Genomic DNA, 17,489 nt, shown 5'->3' with positions numbered 1-17,489 from the left:
CCCAGAGCCTCACATGCTGTCAGATCTCAGCGTCTTTTTGTTAATTTCCCTCTCTTGCCCCCCTCTCTCCCCCTGCATCACCCTCCCTCTTTTATCCCACCTCCTCCCCCTCCACCCGCTGCTCCTCTTACACGTATTCTCTCTCTGCCTTCCCCCTGAAAGTTGGCTCCTTTTTCTGAGAATGTTCTCCCCATGAGGCTGGAATTCTGACCAGAGACACCTCTGAACTTACATCCTTATAACCTCAAAGTGGAGACAAAAGAGACATGTTTTCCACCAGTGAAAATATTTCTAGGGGAGGACTCCGAGCATTTGCCCAGCTTGGGGCACCTGCTCAGCCCTGGACCAATCCCTAAAGCCAGGAGAAGGGGCGACTGTAATCGGTCTACTTATATGACAAGGGACAGGAGACATGTGTTACTAGAAGGGAAGGGAGAGAGGGGTTCTGGGAAAGTAGAGCAACAGCCACTACACCCCCCTCTCTTTCAAAAGCTTCAGTGACATCAATCAACCCTCCCCACAAAGACTGAACATGGTGCAGGGCTGAGACAGCAACAGTCTGCCCACATCGGAGGACAGCTGATCACTGGGGAGCAGTGTTCTTAATTGTTTAATGATAATAACAAGTACCATTTGTTAAGGGAGTTTAAAATATATTATCTTATATTCTTAATATATTAAGTATATATTAAAATATATATATTATCATGTCTTGGAAAAAGACATGTCTAGAGAACTCCTGGACCTTTGGACTGAAGAACACCTCTCTGGCCTGAATGGGATGCTTCAGTCATAAACATCGATTGAGCACCAACTAATTGCCAGACTCTGTGCCAAGTGCTGGGTGGACAGAGATGAGTAAGACGTGGTCTTGCCCTCAGGGGCTCTCAAACAAGACGGTGCGTGGTAGTGCGCCAAACAGCCATTCACTTCATCGGACCTGGCTTTTTGTAATGCTGCCTTTTCCAGAATATTCAGCAGCTGAATTGATACTCAGCCTAAAGACTGAGTAGAATATCATGTGTAGGAAGTACACCAGGGCAAGCTGAAAGTTTATATGATTGAGAGGGCTCCATATTTGTACACACGTAACTGGGGAACTTATCTTTCACTCTGAAGTCTCACTGTGTGGGGTTAGGGGAAGGCAGGTTATTATGACTATTATGCTATCATTTCACACAAGGGAAGCTCAAACAATTGAACTTTAAATGATGGAATCAAACAACTTACCTACAAAAATGGTCGCCAAGTACTGTGTAAGGATGTTAAGTTGAAATCACTTTGCCCAGACACATAATGACCAGAAAAATGACAATTCACTAATAAAAAGTATATGCGACATAATATATTGTACAAAACAGGACACTTATCAAGCTATCACAGGCATAATTTAAGCTTGTGGGTCCCTAGGCATATAGGTTGATTGCATGTTAGAGCTCTCAATCACAGCCCCAAACCACACAACTACTTTATAATTGGAAGTTTAATTTTACTTAGATTTTGAATCATGAGGGATAGATAAACAATAGTTTGAATAGTTTAGATTTCCCTAAATTATAGATATAAAATAGTATTTAAGAGTTGATATTTTCACAGCAGACCTTAACTTCACAAAAACAGATTGCAACATATAATGGTTGCAAGGACAATAGAAATGACAGAAAGTCTCGATTTTCTTTCAACAGATATGCGCATCCAAATAAATAACGCTGAGAAACTATTTCTTGAGAAACTCAGTGAGAAAGAATATTGGGAGGAGTACAAGAATGTAGGGAGTGAACAACATGCTAAACTCATTACCTCCTTACAGAATGACATCAACAGAGTTAAAGAGAATGCTGAGAAAATGTCAGGTCAGTTGCAAGAAAGCTGGTTCAGATTCAATAAAAAAAATCTTTCAGGGGCAGACATTTGGTGGAAGAAAGAAACGGGTACCCCCTGAATCATCCGTTACTCTCAGCTGTCAGCTTAGGAGCCTAAGGATCAGGTGAAGGGAGGAAGTAAAGAAACCATCCCAGGACCACCTATGGAACTGAGCAGGGGAAGTAAAGGGATGGGAGTGTGTGCCTCTGTGTGTGTAGAAACCCTGCAACCGACTTTGAGAAAGAAGCTTCATTCAGTGGGTGGGTGTCTGCCTGCTCTCACACCTGGGTCTGGGCCAATTCCACCAAGGTGGGAGGGTCCTGGGAAGGGGTTATATTAGAGAAGGAATTCACCTGAGGCAAGCTGAGGCAACCCACCCAGGCTGGACAACCAGAATCGTTATAGAAAAATGGCCAAGTAAATGCTAAGTTGCAGACGGCGGGGGGGGGGGGGACTGGAGAACAAACATGAGACAGGAAGTGAAGAGGGTATGGAGCAGGGTGGTCTCGGGCATAATGAATCTTACCAGGATCAGAGCTGGGAACCATGAGGCTGGCCAGCTGTCTGTCACTGAGGCATAGTGGCTTAAAAGAACACCAGACAGAGACAAGAAAGTCCTAGGGTAGAACAAACAGGAGAAATCTGGCCTGAAAGAACACTGTGGGTGGATGGCAGTTCTGAGCCCAGCTGGTAATGGTACCCTGTTTTGTGGAAGGAGCGTTCATTCGGGGTTGTTCCCACTATCCCCTCTGAGGCTCTGTCCAGTCAGTCTGCTTCTAGACCAATTTTTATGTAAGTTTCTCAGCTCAGGGCCTCTGTACCACAGTGGTAGTGTAAATTTGGCCCCAAATCAGTTACAATTTTTCAAAAGGTTCTCCTTCCCTAAAGAAGAAAGTAAGAGTGACACCCTCCTACCCCTGTCAATCCCCCAGCCACTGAGATCCTTCCTCTAGATAAAAACACTATTACCAGTTCCTTATGTAACCTTTCAGAAAGAGTCCATGCATGTTTCAGTATGTACATATATGTCACAAGCAGCATGCCACAGATGCAATTTTTCACTTGCTCTTTCAGGTAACAATATGGACATCCTTATAGATGAGTACATATTAATACTTCCTCATCCTCCCAACGGCTACTTTGTTTTGTTGTACCATAATGTTTTAAAGTCCCCTACTCATAAGCATTTAGGTTGTTTCCCATCTTTTACTATTACAAATAATACTGCAGTGACTATCCTTACACAATCTCATTTTACTACGATGAATACCCTCGTATGTATGTAATTTCAGTTATGTGTATCTCTAAAGGGAAATGGCTGGCCCAAACAGCCTATTCATTTTTACACTGATAGGCATGGCCCTGCGTAGAGGTTGTACCAGGTGTACTCCGTCTGGTGGTGGTGAGGATGTGTGTTTTCCCACTTCTTCAACAACAGGGGTTGTGATCCACCTCTTCGTTCTTTGCCAGTCTTATAGGTAGAAAATGGTATCTCATTGTAGCTTTAATTTCCATTTCTCTTACTATAAGCAACAGTGAATATCTTTTTATAAGTTCAAGAACCATATGAATTTCCTTTCTGTTCACATCTTTGCCCATTTTTCTATCGTGCTGTGGAGCTCTTTACATTTCAAGGAAATTAGCTCTTTAACTGTGATATAAGATGCAAATATTTTTCCCATTTGTCATTAGTCTTTCGTTTATGCAGTGTTTGTATGCGGAAATTTTATAGTTTTATAGTGCCCAAGTTATCACTTTGATTTTATGATTTCTGATATTACAAATACATTCTCTAATATTTTTCTTCTAGAATTTTTTATGGCTTCATTTTTATATTTAATCTCTGATTTTTTTGTGTGAGATAGGAAACCAACCTTATTTTTTGCCAGATGGCTTTCCAGTTGTCCCAACATCACCTATTAAATAGGCCATTTTTACCCTATGATCCAAAATGCTAACTTTATCATACTTTCATTTCCCATGTGTATTTGGATCTCTTTCTGTCGTTTCTATTCTGTTCCATGGATCTATGTATTTGTGCAACAATACCACACTTTAAAAATTGTTACTGTCCTAGTATGCTTAAAATTTTTAAAATAATTTTTCCAGCATTCCTTTATTTTATGGTTTTTAAGTAGGAAGAGTGATCTTCTCATATAAACTTAACCCGTTATCCTGATTAGAAATTTGGATGATTTCTTTGAGCTGAAAATTTCATGCTATTGTATCCAACTTTGGGGTAGGGGTAATATTTATATGCTGCTGGTTGAGCCTTGGCGTATAGCCTGTTTTAAGTGTCATGGGATAATGGCTGTTATGGGCTTATCTTATTTGCCATTAGTTTTAGGCACTTCTCCTAACCATGCAGCAGCAATTCTGCCTGGGGATGATTAAAGCACCTTGGGGGCCACTAACTGGGCACAATGAATATGAGTAGAACTCCTAAATTAAATTTATCTGAAGTCTTATTACCACCATCTCTTCTTTTCCTCTCACCTCTCTCCTTCTTCCATGACTTTCCTAGAATTCTCCTCCCACACCCATGATCATGGAGTTTGTGTTAGCTAGACTGCTTTAATTGCAAGGAACAAGTACTTTAGTCGAAAGGGGCTTTATTGTAAGTGAAACATGATATTAAAATGAAACTTGTTTAGTCTCAGTTTAAACCTGGTTGTCTATATAATGGATACCACATTTCAAAGTAAAGTGAGATATCGCCAGGCAGACTGCCAATATGATGAGGCAGAAAACTGGTTTCACACCTTCAACCACTGAATTCCAGTCTATAAAAGAAGTTGAGGAAGCCATGAAAAGACTGTTGGAAATAAGGAGACAGTTTTTGGAAAGAGCTCTTGGTGTGCTGTAAGTTGTACACAGTCCCCCAAAGGGGCAGGTGAAGGGTAATTCCTCCTTCATCTCAAATCAAGTCGCAAGGTCTTTAAAGGAAATTCTTCAGATTCTTCAACATGTGTTCCCTGCAGTTTGGGGTGGGGGTGGGGGGACACTGAGATCTAGTTTATGACTCATCCCTGAAAAAAATCTATGGGATAAGTGGCTGACTAGGAAACTGTTCTAACATCAGAGCAAAGAAGAGGTCGGCAGCTGCTGCCCTGGGCTGGGCCTGTGTCTTAGTCCATTCAGGCCTCTATAACAAAGTACCATAGACTGGGTGTCTTACAAATGACAGAAATTTATTTCTCACAGTTCTGGAGGCTGGGAAGTCAAGATCAAGTCACTGACAGATTCGGTGCCCAGTGAGAGCTTGCTTCCTGGTTCATCGATGCCTTCTATTTGCTGTAACCTCACGTAGTGAAAGGGCGAGGCAACTCTCTGGGGTCTCTATCATAAGGGCACTAATTCCATGCATGAGGCTTCTACCCTCCTGACCTAACGACCACCCAAATACCAGTACATTGGGGATTAGGTTTCAACCTAAGAATCTGGGGCGGGCGCGGGTGGGGGGTCAGAGACTTTCAGCCTGTAGCAGCCTGCACTTCCAGAGCTTGTTGTGGCAAAGCAAGGAGTGTTTCCTGTGGACCGGTTGTGAAAGAGAGCTGGTAGGCAGTCCTGTTAAATCTTGCCTGAGGGCTGATGAGGGGGGCCATGGTGCCCCCAAAGAGAAACAGGAGCCTGTCTATGTGGGAGGGAGGAGGAAACTGAGACCCAGAGGCCAAAGGAAGAGTCATTAGCCAACCTCCAAGGGCAGTATTTCCCCTGTATCAAGGGCATGCAGGTAAAATATAACTAGCAATGGGGGAGGCGGTCCTCCGGAGAACCTACAAAAACCACCCCCAAGAGAGGAGAATCAATCTTAAATGCTAACTAGACCCAGAAAATGGGACATCAGCTTGAGCTAGTATCAGTCAAGTGAGTGCTTTCCTGTCCCTTTCCAGGCTCCCCTTCAGCCCTGAGGGAGAAGGCATAGAAGTTCAAGTCAGAGGAAATGGTAGTAGGTTTAAGCTAGGAAGGGAACAGCCATAACTTTAAATGAAGCTTAAAATTTCAATTATTATAAAGACTAGACATATTAATTTCTGATTGGAAGATATTTTGTTATCACAAAGGAACCAGAAAAGTCATAGGATTGCCATGTATCTTACTGAGAGAGAGCTTCTAGCCTCACAGTATGAATTTTAAAGGCAAGAGAGAAAAATAAGGTTTCTTGATGTCCCATGATCATGTTTGTTGGATGTAACACTTGTACTGAAGAATGGGAGGACTGAAGATGGAAACAGAAGGCCATCAGATCAGTGGTGGCTCTAGGGATGCTCCTCCCTACATTTGTCACTCATGGTCTGTGACTGTCCCTCTTCTGGCCCCTCTGCTTTGCTCTTTGTGCCTGTCCCCATTCTCTTCTTGCTTCCCACAGACCAATTCTTGCAGTATTCTCCAACCCAGATTCTGAAAAGAGCCAGTGTGATCACCTACCTAGTCAAAGGTGACCAAAGACCTTCGTCCATGCCTCCTCATGGGTCATCAGTTGGCCCCAGCACAAACCATTCTTTGGTCAGCTGTCCAACCTATCTTATTCAGTAGCCACCCTGAGCCCTAGGGGCATGGGGAGGAAGAACCTGGAGCTGCTTCCCTGAACTTCAGCTAGAAGGAGATGTCGGGATATAGGGTGTAGAAAACACAGTCACTGATAAAACCAGGACAAGGCTCTTTCTCTCAATAAAAGGAAAGGGAACCTTAGATTAGGCTCAGGAATGGAGAAAGTATGGGTTATTACAAATCATCAGATATTAGAGTCACAGAGAGTTTTTACTTTTGTCCTTGACCAGGTGCATGGGACAGGGATCCTGAAAAGTTTCTTTGTACACTAACAGTGAGTTAAAACACTTGGGTTCATGTCCACCTCTTTGAATGCTAGTTTCCTCACCTGTAAAGTGAGAGTACCTCAGAGATCTCCAACAGAACTCACAGTCCCAGCACCTGCTTTTCTATACCGTATCTCATCCAACTCGTACAAGTTCCTTTGAGTTGGATACCATTGTGCCCAGTTTAAAGATGAGGAAACAGAGGCCCGGAGAAGTTAATTGCCTTAACTAAACTCACAGATTTAGTAAGCAGTGGAAATGGGATTTGAACACAGGTGTGTGTCAGACCCAAACCCTTATGCTTCAAATAAGTCCTCCCAGCTCTGTGATGCAGCGAAGTAGGGAGGGCTCTCTAACATTCACTCTGCCTGAAGAAACTGCTACATGGCCAGTGTTGCCACCTGCCCTTGCTTGGTTTTCTCCAGAGGGGGCTCAAAGGAAGTCACTGGCACAGTGAAGCTGGGTGACACCCGGAAGTGTGTGAAGAGTGAACAGACTCCTAAAAAGCCGTGGAGCACAGCCAAAGCAGAGCCACACACAACAAGGAAAAGAGAACAATGCAAAGCAAGCTTCAGCCTCTGAGAAGTGTGGTCGGCTTCTGAGAAGTGACCATATTAGACCGGGCATCCGAGCAGCCAGGAGTCTAAAGGCACAAAGTCATAATCTCCCAAGCTCCCATTTGCAGTGTTCCAAACTTTTCTGGGAAGGAGACTTTTACATACTCCCAGTTTCTATGGCCGAATTCACAAATGTGTGGTTAATAGTTGCTACCTGAAGCATCATCTGAATTTCAAAGGATAACAGGGAGATTTTCACATCCTCCCTTGTGCTAGCTCCCCTGCTTTGGAGAAGAAAAACAGTCCATAGAGTTGTATATGGAATTTGGAACAGAGCTGGATGTTATTATCGCTTTTTCAGTATTAACATGAGGGAGAGCTACAACTTTACCCAGAGCATATTTGGTAATCCATTTTTTATGATTTATAGCAAATAATTAATATATAATGTTATCAAGCTCCAGTTTTTATGTTTTCTTTCAGATGCTAAGAATGTAAAATCCATTATAGCTCAACTCCTGATGCACTGCAACTTTTAGATTGATTGTCGTATTTTGTGTGGTAGAAATTTTAAATAAATATCTAGCATTAGTCTAGTGGACTAGATACTGAACTGAAAAAAACAATCCATCAGAAATGAGATTGGAATGATTAAAACATTCAAGCAATTACTTTGAATGGGATTAAGAAAAATACAGGTTTTATACAGATAGACTGATATACATACACACACATATCCATATATATATCCATATATATGTGTAGGTTGGAATAATGAAGATGTCCATTTTCTTATTCTCCAGATGTCAAGTTAGACTCGACCCAAAACCCAATGAACTCTTGTTTATAAACCTCAGCCACTCTTGTTCCAGCTCTGGAACTGGAGGTAGAAACTGATGGTTCCCAGCCTCCTTTCTGGCCACTCCACAGCCTGGGAGAGCTCGCCCCTTCCCTCCTTCGACTCTCCCTTTCCCTCACCAAAGTTGCCATTGTTTGCTGCTTCTATCCTGGCGCTGAAAGCTCAGATCACTGCCTTCCAAAGACGTGCAGCTGGCCAAAGTTCATTTTCTTCAAAATATTTTTCAGTATCTGTTGTGTTCCAGGGACTGCGGTAATAGAAAGATATGGAAGAGAAGTTTTTACACTCTGCTCAGAGTTTTCCTTGAATAGGGGAAGCAGTTATGCCAGTACAAAATACCAGGAGGGCTGAATAACTCCTGCCTAGCTCCCTGCCCCGCTTTCCAGAGCCTTAGATTGGCTCTAAACTATGGAAAGATCAGACCTGCAGATCTCCTTCCCTGGAGCCTAAGATCCTCAAGAGTTCTTAGAGTTGGCTTTGGTTGACTTGGTCTGTGAAGATATTTTTCCGTTTGAAACAATGTCCTAAATGGCAGCTATGTTCCACAACACTCTCAGTACAATACTATTGTTTCATTATAGAATAAGTTAAATGGGTCTCTGTGGACCAGTCCAAATATCTAGCAACCGTAATTGTCAACATCATTTGTATGGGAAGATACTTTCTGACTTCCAAGTAATTATGCTTCAAATGTTATACATAAAACACATCTAATGGGGACACATAACATAGATGTTATCATAAAGCACAACTAACTTTGGCGATTCTTAGATTTGGAGGGTACACTGCCCTCCTGTTGCACACTACTGACTACCTCACTGTATTCAGTCTTTGCTCAGATGTTACCTCCTCAAAAGAGCTTTCTCTGATCACCCTATCTAAACCAGAGAATTTTAGTTTTTCTTCATCACACACCTCACCACCTGAAATATTATTCATTTGCTTCCCCATTAGGATGTACATGTCATAAGGGCAGGAGTTTTGTCTCTTATTTGGCAATATTCCCAGTGCCTTAAATAGTGTCATGCACATCCAAAGAACTTGATGATGATTCGTTGAATAAATGAATGAACAAACTGGACTCATTTATCCAGCTTTATTTCTCTCCACTCTCTAAAGCAGCCTTCATGTCACTACATCTTGCTTTCCTTAAACAGAAGTGTTGATTATATGATCTCTCAGCATCTTTCAAGGCCCCCAATTTTACGATCCTTTGCTCTCTCAATTCTGACATTTATGATGTAAGAAAATCTGGAGAGGATAGAGAATCCTGCACTTCTTCATCTCTGTTCTCCCTTCTTGCTCTGAACCCAACTCAGAACGGGTCTACTGACTTTCACGGCCCCTCTCCTACTCTCTCTCCTTATTCTGTCTTTCCTGCCCCAGGAAACGCATGCCAAGAATATTGGAAAATTAGTTAGAAGGAGTTAGATGTACAGGATGCCACTCAAGTGTGTAATCAAATCTCTTCATATTTATGTGGTAGAATCAGAAGTTGTGTGATATGAAAAGTAGACGGCTGCATAGGTACTAAAGTGTTCGAAATTCTCCCTTTGGAGAGACAATCCTTTAAAACTATGACTATTCATGAGACAGATATCATCGTAAACGAATTCACATTAAGGTGTTAGTAAATTATTGGAGCATTTCTTCTAATTGGAGGTACCAGATGCTTCGGTAAGAATGTACCTTGAAAATTCAGAAAAGAAAAAGTACATAGAAAGGAGAGGTGGGGATCATGGAAAATAAAATTTATAACTTCATAGTTTTACCTAGGATCTTAAGGTTTCTAATTTTCTTTTTAAAGAACAGTATAAAATCACCCTGGAAGATGATAGAAAGAGAATAATCAGAGAAACTTTGTTGCAACTGAACCAAAAGAAGGAATGGGCCACAGAGGTATATCTCAATTTTCTTTCTTTCTTTTTTCTGATAGTAGATTTTTATTCTTCTCACACAGAATTTCAAAATTTTAACTGAAATGTAGTTGATGTATAATTCTTCTCACACAGAATTTCAAAATTTTAACTGCAATGTTAGTTTCAGGTGTACTACTGAGGGATTTGACATTTGCATACGTTATGAAATGATCACCATGATAAGTCTCGTAACCATCTGTCTCCATACAAAGTTATTAATGACCATATTCTTTATGCTGTACATTACATCCCATGGCTTATTTATTTTATAATTGGAGGTTTGTACCTCTTAATCCCCTTCACCTATTTCACCCTCTCCTGTCTGTATTTCAATTTCCTTAGAAAACAAACCTCCCCCCACCCATTTCTTTCTCATGGTGTATTATAACGGTCAGAAACTTGTGTTTTGCAATTAGGCAGTTTAGTTTAAATCACAGTTCTACCACTTACTGGGTGCATAAACTGAATTTATACTTGACTTTTCTGGGCTTCGGTTTCCTAATCTATAAAAAGGGGACAATAATAATATTTAACTTTAACGAATAGTATAAGGATTGATAGTGCCTCATAAGAGCAAGAGCTCAGTAAATTAATATTCAGTTATTTTTAAGTATAATAATAATGGCTACAACAAATTATTAAATTAGATTTTGGATGAATTATAGGATGAAATATAATTTGTCTAAAAAGTACTTTCTTACATATGCAAACCTAAGAGAGTACACTTTACATTGCTGGAGCTTTAAAAATTGGGGATATAAAAAAATGTTTGAGAAGTAATTTCCAATTCATGTTTTCTAATCTTTGTTTTGCCCCAAATGCCTGACTTTCTTTCCTTTTCACTGCCCTTGCCCTGTCTCCAGACTGTCTCCTAAATCAGTGAGGTCCCTGCTGGGATTGTCTCTTTATCTGGAACATTCTTTCTTCAGAGTCATAAACATCTGGTCTTTTCTTCACTGAATTTCAGTTGCTTTTGTTTGTTGCTTCCCTGTTGGTTCAATTGTTCTTTCAGTGTTACTATTCTACTGCATGATTTTACTGATTAACACAAATACAGAGGATGTGGAGAACTGACCAACGGTTTTGTCAGCCCATGCAATTCAGACCCTTTGTTACTGAATATGATTAAATGGTGAAATCAACAATTAAGTAATCTGATCATAGTTAAGATGATTAAAAATGCATATGTAGATCAAATATGCCCTCAGTATGTACATTCAATATATAATGAAGACTGTTCCCAATACTGTTCCTAACATTTTACATTAAAGTCTCTCAACAATCCTGTTCAGGGAAAGACTTGCTAATAAAAAGACAGAGGCACAGAGAAACTTTGTAACTTGCCCAGAGCATGTGGCAGAATAGAGAGTTAAGATAGCTTCTTCAGATCATTACTCTTAATCATTACATCGTACATTTTCTTTTCCCCACATACTGCCAAACACCCACACACGTGAACGAATTTTCCTCATTTTCTCTGGCCATCTTAAGTGTTAACTTCTAAAATCTACTACTTTTGTGCAACCTTGGCTGCCTATTGGGGTCACCTGAGAAATTTGTTTAACCCAGGTGGGTCCTGGGTCCCACCCACAGAGATGCTCATGTAATTGGCCTGGGATGTTGCCTGGGCTTTTGGATTTTTCAAAGTATCTGGGAGATTCTAATGTGTAGCCAAAGCTGAAAACACTACTCTATTGTTAGTGAATTAAGCCATTAGTCAACTAAATTCAATTATGAGTAACTTCCTACTTTTGTTCAAACAAAATTCTATGTTCAAATAAACTTTAGACTTATCAGTTGGAGCTGAAGTATAAAAATCCCTGGTTCCTAGGAAATGGAGGTTCACTCTTAGGTCAATTACCATGATTTAAAGAAAAGAAATGTATTGCACATCTTCCTACTTCAAAGACTTACACAAATTTACCCTTAACATAGTTTTAAATTATTTCAATCCATGTTTATGAACCAGAATATTTTTCTTCTTGTGGTTATGTCCTTCAGTTCCTGCGTTTGCAGCACGGTATCCATATAAAAGTACCTCACATATAACTAGAATCTGTCATCCATTATAAAGTTCCTTTGGGTGAAACTGTAAATATCCTAGTAACTGAATATGAATTTACATTTTAAGATCCTACTGATAAAATAAGGATTTTCCTGTTTGCTTTGTCTAAAATGCCTTTCTCCAGGAGACTATCTAGCTACAGCCTGCTATCCTGAAACTATTGGCTGTTAGGTTTGTAAGTATGTATATTGTTATTATTGACATGCAGAAATCTTTCAAATTAAAAAGGTACTTATATAATCTATTCATGCCTTTGCTATATATTGAATTGTGTCTGTGGCCATAAACTTGAAGGAAGTTTGATCACTGCAGTTTAACCATCTTAATTGTGGAGCAGATCAATTAATGACTGATTTCACCATGGCAGTCAGATTCAGTCACAATAGAGGCCAAATTGAATGGACAACCATTGTCCAGTTCTCTCAATCACCTGTGTTAGGCAATGTAAATCAGCAAAAACAATACAATAGGATAATAAAGAAAGAACAACTGCACCAAAAGTTCTTAGGTATATTTCCAAAGTAATTGCAAAACATAATTTTAAATGATCAGATAAGTTGATTGTGTATCCCCATTGCTAAAACTCTTAAATGTTATGTGGCAGCTCTTCTTTAATACAGAAAAGTTTTGTTTTTTTTTTTCTTTTAGAATGCTATAAGGTTCATTGACAAGGGCAGCTATCGAGAGATCTGGGAGAATGACTGGCTCAAAAAAGAGGTAAGTGGAATTTTTAGAAACAAAGCCAATTTCTTCTTTCTCATTTTTTTGAACTGGAAATGACTTTTATTTATGAGCTGAAGTCATGGGAAAAGCATGGAACCATGACTGACTGAGGTAAAATGAAATTCAAGTGGAGTCCTAATCTTATTACAAGTTGTTACTCAATGAACACCATAAATAATCTCAATAATAAACAGAAATCATTTTTGGTGTTACAATTCATACAACATACTCAAGTGTGCAAAGCTTCTTTATGTCCTAAAACTGATCTGGCCTTCCTCTGGACCCTGCTTCCTCATGGGTGATGGGAGCAAGGTTTAAGGATCATTTTAACCTCATTCTCTGCTATTTTAAATTGCCTCTTTAGGTATTCAAATTGGTAGGGAAGAGGTAAAGTTGTCATTATATGCAGATGACATGATACTATATATAGAAAACCCTAAAGACTCCACACAAAAACTACTAGAACTGACAAATGAATTCAGCAAGGTGGCAGGATACAAGATCAACATACAGAAACGGGTTATATTTCTTTACACTAACAATGAAATATCAGAAAGGGAATGCAAACAAACAATCCCTTTTAAAATTGCACCAAAAAAGAGAAATAAAATACTTAGGAATAAACCTCATCAGGGAGGTGAAAGACATATGCTGAGAACTACAAAACATTAATACAGGAAACTGAAGATGATTCAAAGAAATGGAAAGATACCTCATGCTCTTAGATTGGAAGAATTAATATTGTTAAAATGGCCATACCACCCAAAGCAATCTACAGACTTAATGCAATCCTTATTGAATTACCCATGACATTTTTCACAGAACCAGAACAAATAATCCTAAAATTTATATGGAAACATAAAAGACCCAGAATTGCCAAAGCAATCCTGAGGAAAAAGAACATAGCAGGAGGCATACCCCTCCCAGACTTCAGAAAATACTACAAATCTACAGTAATCAAAACAGTGTGGTATTGGCGCAAAAACAGACCTGTGGATCAATGCAACAGAAAAGAGAGTCCAGAAATAAACCTACACACCTATGGACAATTAATCTTCAGCAAAGGAGGCAAGAATGTACAATGGGGAAAAGACAGTCTCTTCAGCAAGTGGTGTTGGGAAAGCTGGACAGCTGCATGTAAATCAATGAAGTTAGAACACACCCTCACACCATACACACACACACACACAAAACTCGAAATGGAATATTAAGACAAGACACCATAAAACTAGAAGAGAACACAGGCAAAACATTCTCTGACATAAATCATAGAAATGTTTTCTTATGTCAGTTTCCCAAGGTACAAGAAATAAAAACAAAATGAACAAATGAGATCTAATCAAGTGTATAAGCTTTTGCACAGCAAGGGAAACCACAAACAAAAAGAAAAGACAACCTACAGACTGGGAGAAAATATTTGCAAAAGATGTGACCAACAAGGGCTTAATTTCCAAAATATACAAACAGCTCATACAATTCAATAACTGAATATTTCCACACAGATGTCGCAAAGGCATTTCAAACTCAACATACCTGAAGCATAATTTATTAAATTTCTTCTTAGATATTCTTTTCCTTCATTTCTTTTATTGCCATCTGCTCAGACACCTGAGGTAAAAATGTTGCCATCAGCTTCTTTTCCATTTTCCTTGCTCCCATTTGACTGAAAAGAGTTGGTTAGTCTAGGAAACAAAAGAATTTAAAAATCAATATGCTTTCTATGATATTGACAATTAATTATCTTGAAATTGCCTTTATAAAGTCATGGTGAGTAGGAATCCATACTATTTCCAAAACGAATCAAGATGAATCCTTAATTTTAAAAAATAAGTATTAACTTTAAAAACTCAAGGTGAGCTCAATAGTTAAAGAATATTAGGGAGAAACTTGGTTCTTATACTTTTATTAAATATAACAGTATGATCCTAGTGATAATAATTTAACAATTCAAACCTTAAATTTTTATAAGATATCATAGATGTTAAGTTCAGAGAAAATAACTACAAAAGTTTATATTCGACTGAAAAGAAAGGCCATTTTGTGCCTTGGTCCTTCCTACTAAAGCCACAAATTACATTTTGTTTTATTTTTTAATTCTCATAATTCAGTGGAAATAAAAGACAGAAAAAATGTCAAGTTTAACTGAATCATGAGCAAAAAGAGCTCACTAATAAAGAACAAATCATATAATTCAATATGTTTAATTTCTCTTTATTTCAACAAATATTCATTTTTGCTGTCATTAAATTTACTCACAAAATTAATTTAAACCAGTTCTGGTTATAAGTACTATCACAGTAATTGAAAATTGCCTGGAAATAGAACAATGTATGTCAATTAATTTCTTTGAGGAAGGCTTAGAATGAGTAACAAGGGATATTTAACAGTGGAACGCCCCCAAACATTTCTCCATTTAACTATCTTTCAACAATAATCAAAAACTGACATCTCTGGGAAGAATGAGATGTCCCATTGCATGACTTTTATTATCTGGTTTTATTTAGCATGCTTATTAGGAACATGAAGAAAATTCAAATTTCCAAATAACCTGGACTAACAACAAACGGAAAGCTGGAAAAACTAGGCAAAGGGATTCAAAGAGGTTAGCAATCAGAGTTTCAAACGTGAGGAGGCATAAAGCTAACTTGGATCTTGCAGGGGAAAATTTCAAGAGCATGCATTTTATTCAGGATCCTAGGTCCCTGGCTTATAATAGTTTTAACTAAATTATCTTGCCCAATTTCTTAAATACATTTCTTGGGTATCTGGGGAGAAGCAGGGGCGGGGAAGGAAAAGAGGTCTTCTACTTCCTTCTTTATACTTTCTTACCCCAGAAACTAAAGGTATTTATACGGCTATAAAAAGGAACTAGTTTTCATTTCCCTAACATTTCAAAAGACTGGGAGGGAGATAGCAATCGATGAGAACCTTACTTAGCACTCTACAGGGATAGATGATGTCACAGGATAGCCATAGCTTGAAAGATTGGACTTAACTCCCCAAATGGGCCCTCATACCCAGCTTTGGCAGGAGACCAAGAATTGTGTGTGCTGCCTCCCAAGTATGCCAAACCCTTAGTCACACATTCTATTAATTCCTTCTTTTACAACCTCTAACTATGATTTTTTTCTCATCCTTTGACATCTGAAAATTATAAACTTTTCCTTAAGGCATTCAGGCTTGTAATCAAGCTGATCATATCTTAAAAACATGAGATCCTAAAGCACCAACACCTAACTCTGTAATGTAGAATTATGGACTTAAATGGTTTTGTGAAATTGTTTAAGGCTGGTAAATAATATATGCTTTTCTTTCCATCTCTAAGCCAGCAACAATATTTGAGCCTTTTCTATGACACTGGTACTGTTTTATATTATAATTATTTGTATATTTGTTCACTGGTTTGTATACTTGTTCCCTCTTTTGAGGGAAGGAGCCACACTTTATTGGATTTTGTATCCGTCTACCTCTAGGACAGAGCCTTACCCATGGTAAGAATTCAAGCATTTAATAAATGACTTATGTGAAAGGGATATCCATCTGGTAATATACTGAGTGCTTCCAGATTCCAAAATACAATAATTTCAACTACAAATAAAAAATGTTAGTCATCTTTTTCTAAGTACTCATCTCAGTTATGCTCTTGGCAACTCCTAACAAGAGATACTGAATCAAAACCCCTACCCTGTGCCCTTATTTCATCATATTCCCTGGAGACACGTTACTTTTTCCAGTTTAGTCTCACCAGCCGATCACTTTCTATTTTATTGTCTTATTTCTAATTCTTCTATTGTCCTGACTTCTCCACACGAGCACCTCTCAATCCAGCTCATGCTGTTTTGGGGGGCAGAAAGGGAAGGTGGGGATTCTATCTAGTCACATTCTTCTATATATTCTTCCCACAATCAAGCCTTCTTTAGACAAAAGTTATCAAAATACATTTCTTAAAGATTGATGGGAACTCTATCAACAGAACCAGCAAATTTTGCTCCTGTTTGAGTTAGCCACATTTCTTCAGTAAACGTTAAGCCTGCTATGTCCACGAAGGACCTTCCATCACCTGTGAGACAGAAATAAGACTCTTTAGCATTACTTGGCTCCCCTACTTGTCCAGTTCTTCTCCTTCTCCCCATTCCCATTTTATTTCTATCCACACCAAAATGTGGATAGAAGGCACATGTGCCTTTATCCATGTGGCTCCTTCTGCCTAGAATATATCCTCTCTTGTCTGCTAGAGAATCTTTACTTGGCCTTCAAGATCCAGAAGAGAGGTCATCTCTTCCATTAACTCCCCTTTACCCCCTCACACCTGGCGGACATAGGGTGAACCTCTATCTCTCCCACAGTCCCTGGATGGCTTCCATTATGATTTTATCACACTATTTTCTGTTGCTATCACTCTTTCCCATTAAACTAAGAGATCCTTGAAGGTTATTGTATCTGATTGATCCTTTGTTCCCAAAGTGTACTATAGTTTTTGATGCATAGTAGGCATACAGTACAGTTACATGAGTGAATGAACATTTCATCTCTCTGATGTTTCTCGGAATGACTCCAGCACACTCAAGAGAGAATATAATTGTCCTATAGAGGCTGATAGAAAGGGCTCCTAGGCCTGTACTTCTCTTTTTTAATTGCCATAATAAAGACTTTTTCCCAGTGTTATTAGTTTTCATTATGTTGTTT

The 17,489-nt window shown here is 39.0% G+C and overlaps 1 protein-coding gene across 1 annotated transcript in view; it reads left to right on the top strand.

Moving 5' to 3' along the window:
- CCDC83 (coiled-coil domain containing 83) overlaps positions 1–17,489 on the top strand; it is a 37,772-nt gene that overhangs the window by 10,655 nt on the left and 9,628 nt on the right. Inside the window, exons 4-6 of the mRNA XM_065883009.1 lie at positions 1,686–1,853; positions 9,904–9,995; positions 12,729–12,797. Of these exons, the coding sequence (XP_065739081.1) occupies positions 1,686–1,853; positions 9,904–9,995; positions 12,729–12,797 (329 nt within the window). The remainder of the gene's footprint in view (positions 1–1,685; positions 1,854–9,903; positions 9,996–12,728; positions 12,798–17,489) is intronic.

This window comes from Phocoena phocoena, chromosome 8 (assembly GCF_963924675.1).
Source record: "Phocoena phocoena chromosome 8, mPhoPho1.1, whole genome shotgun sequence".
Taxonomy (NCBI): Eukaryota; Metazoa; Chordata; class Mammalia; order Artiodactyla; family Phocoenidae; genus Phocoena; species Phocoena phocoena.
Note: the sequence above shows the minus strand (reverse complement) of the source record. Positions and strands in the feature narration are given on the sequence as shown.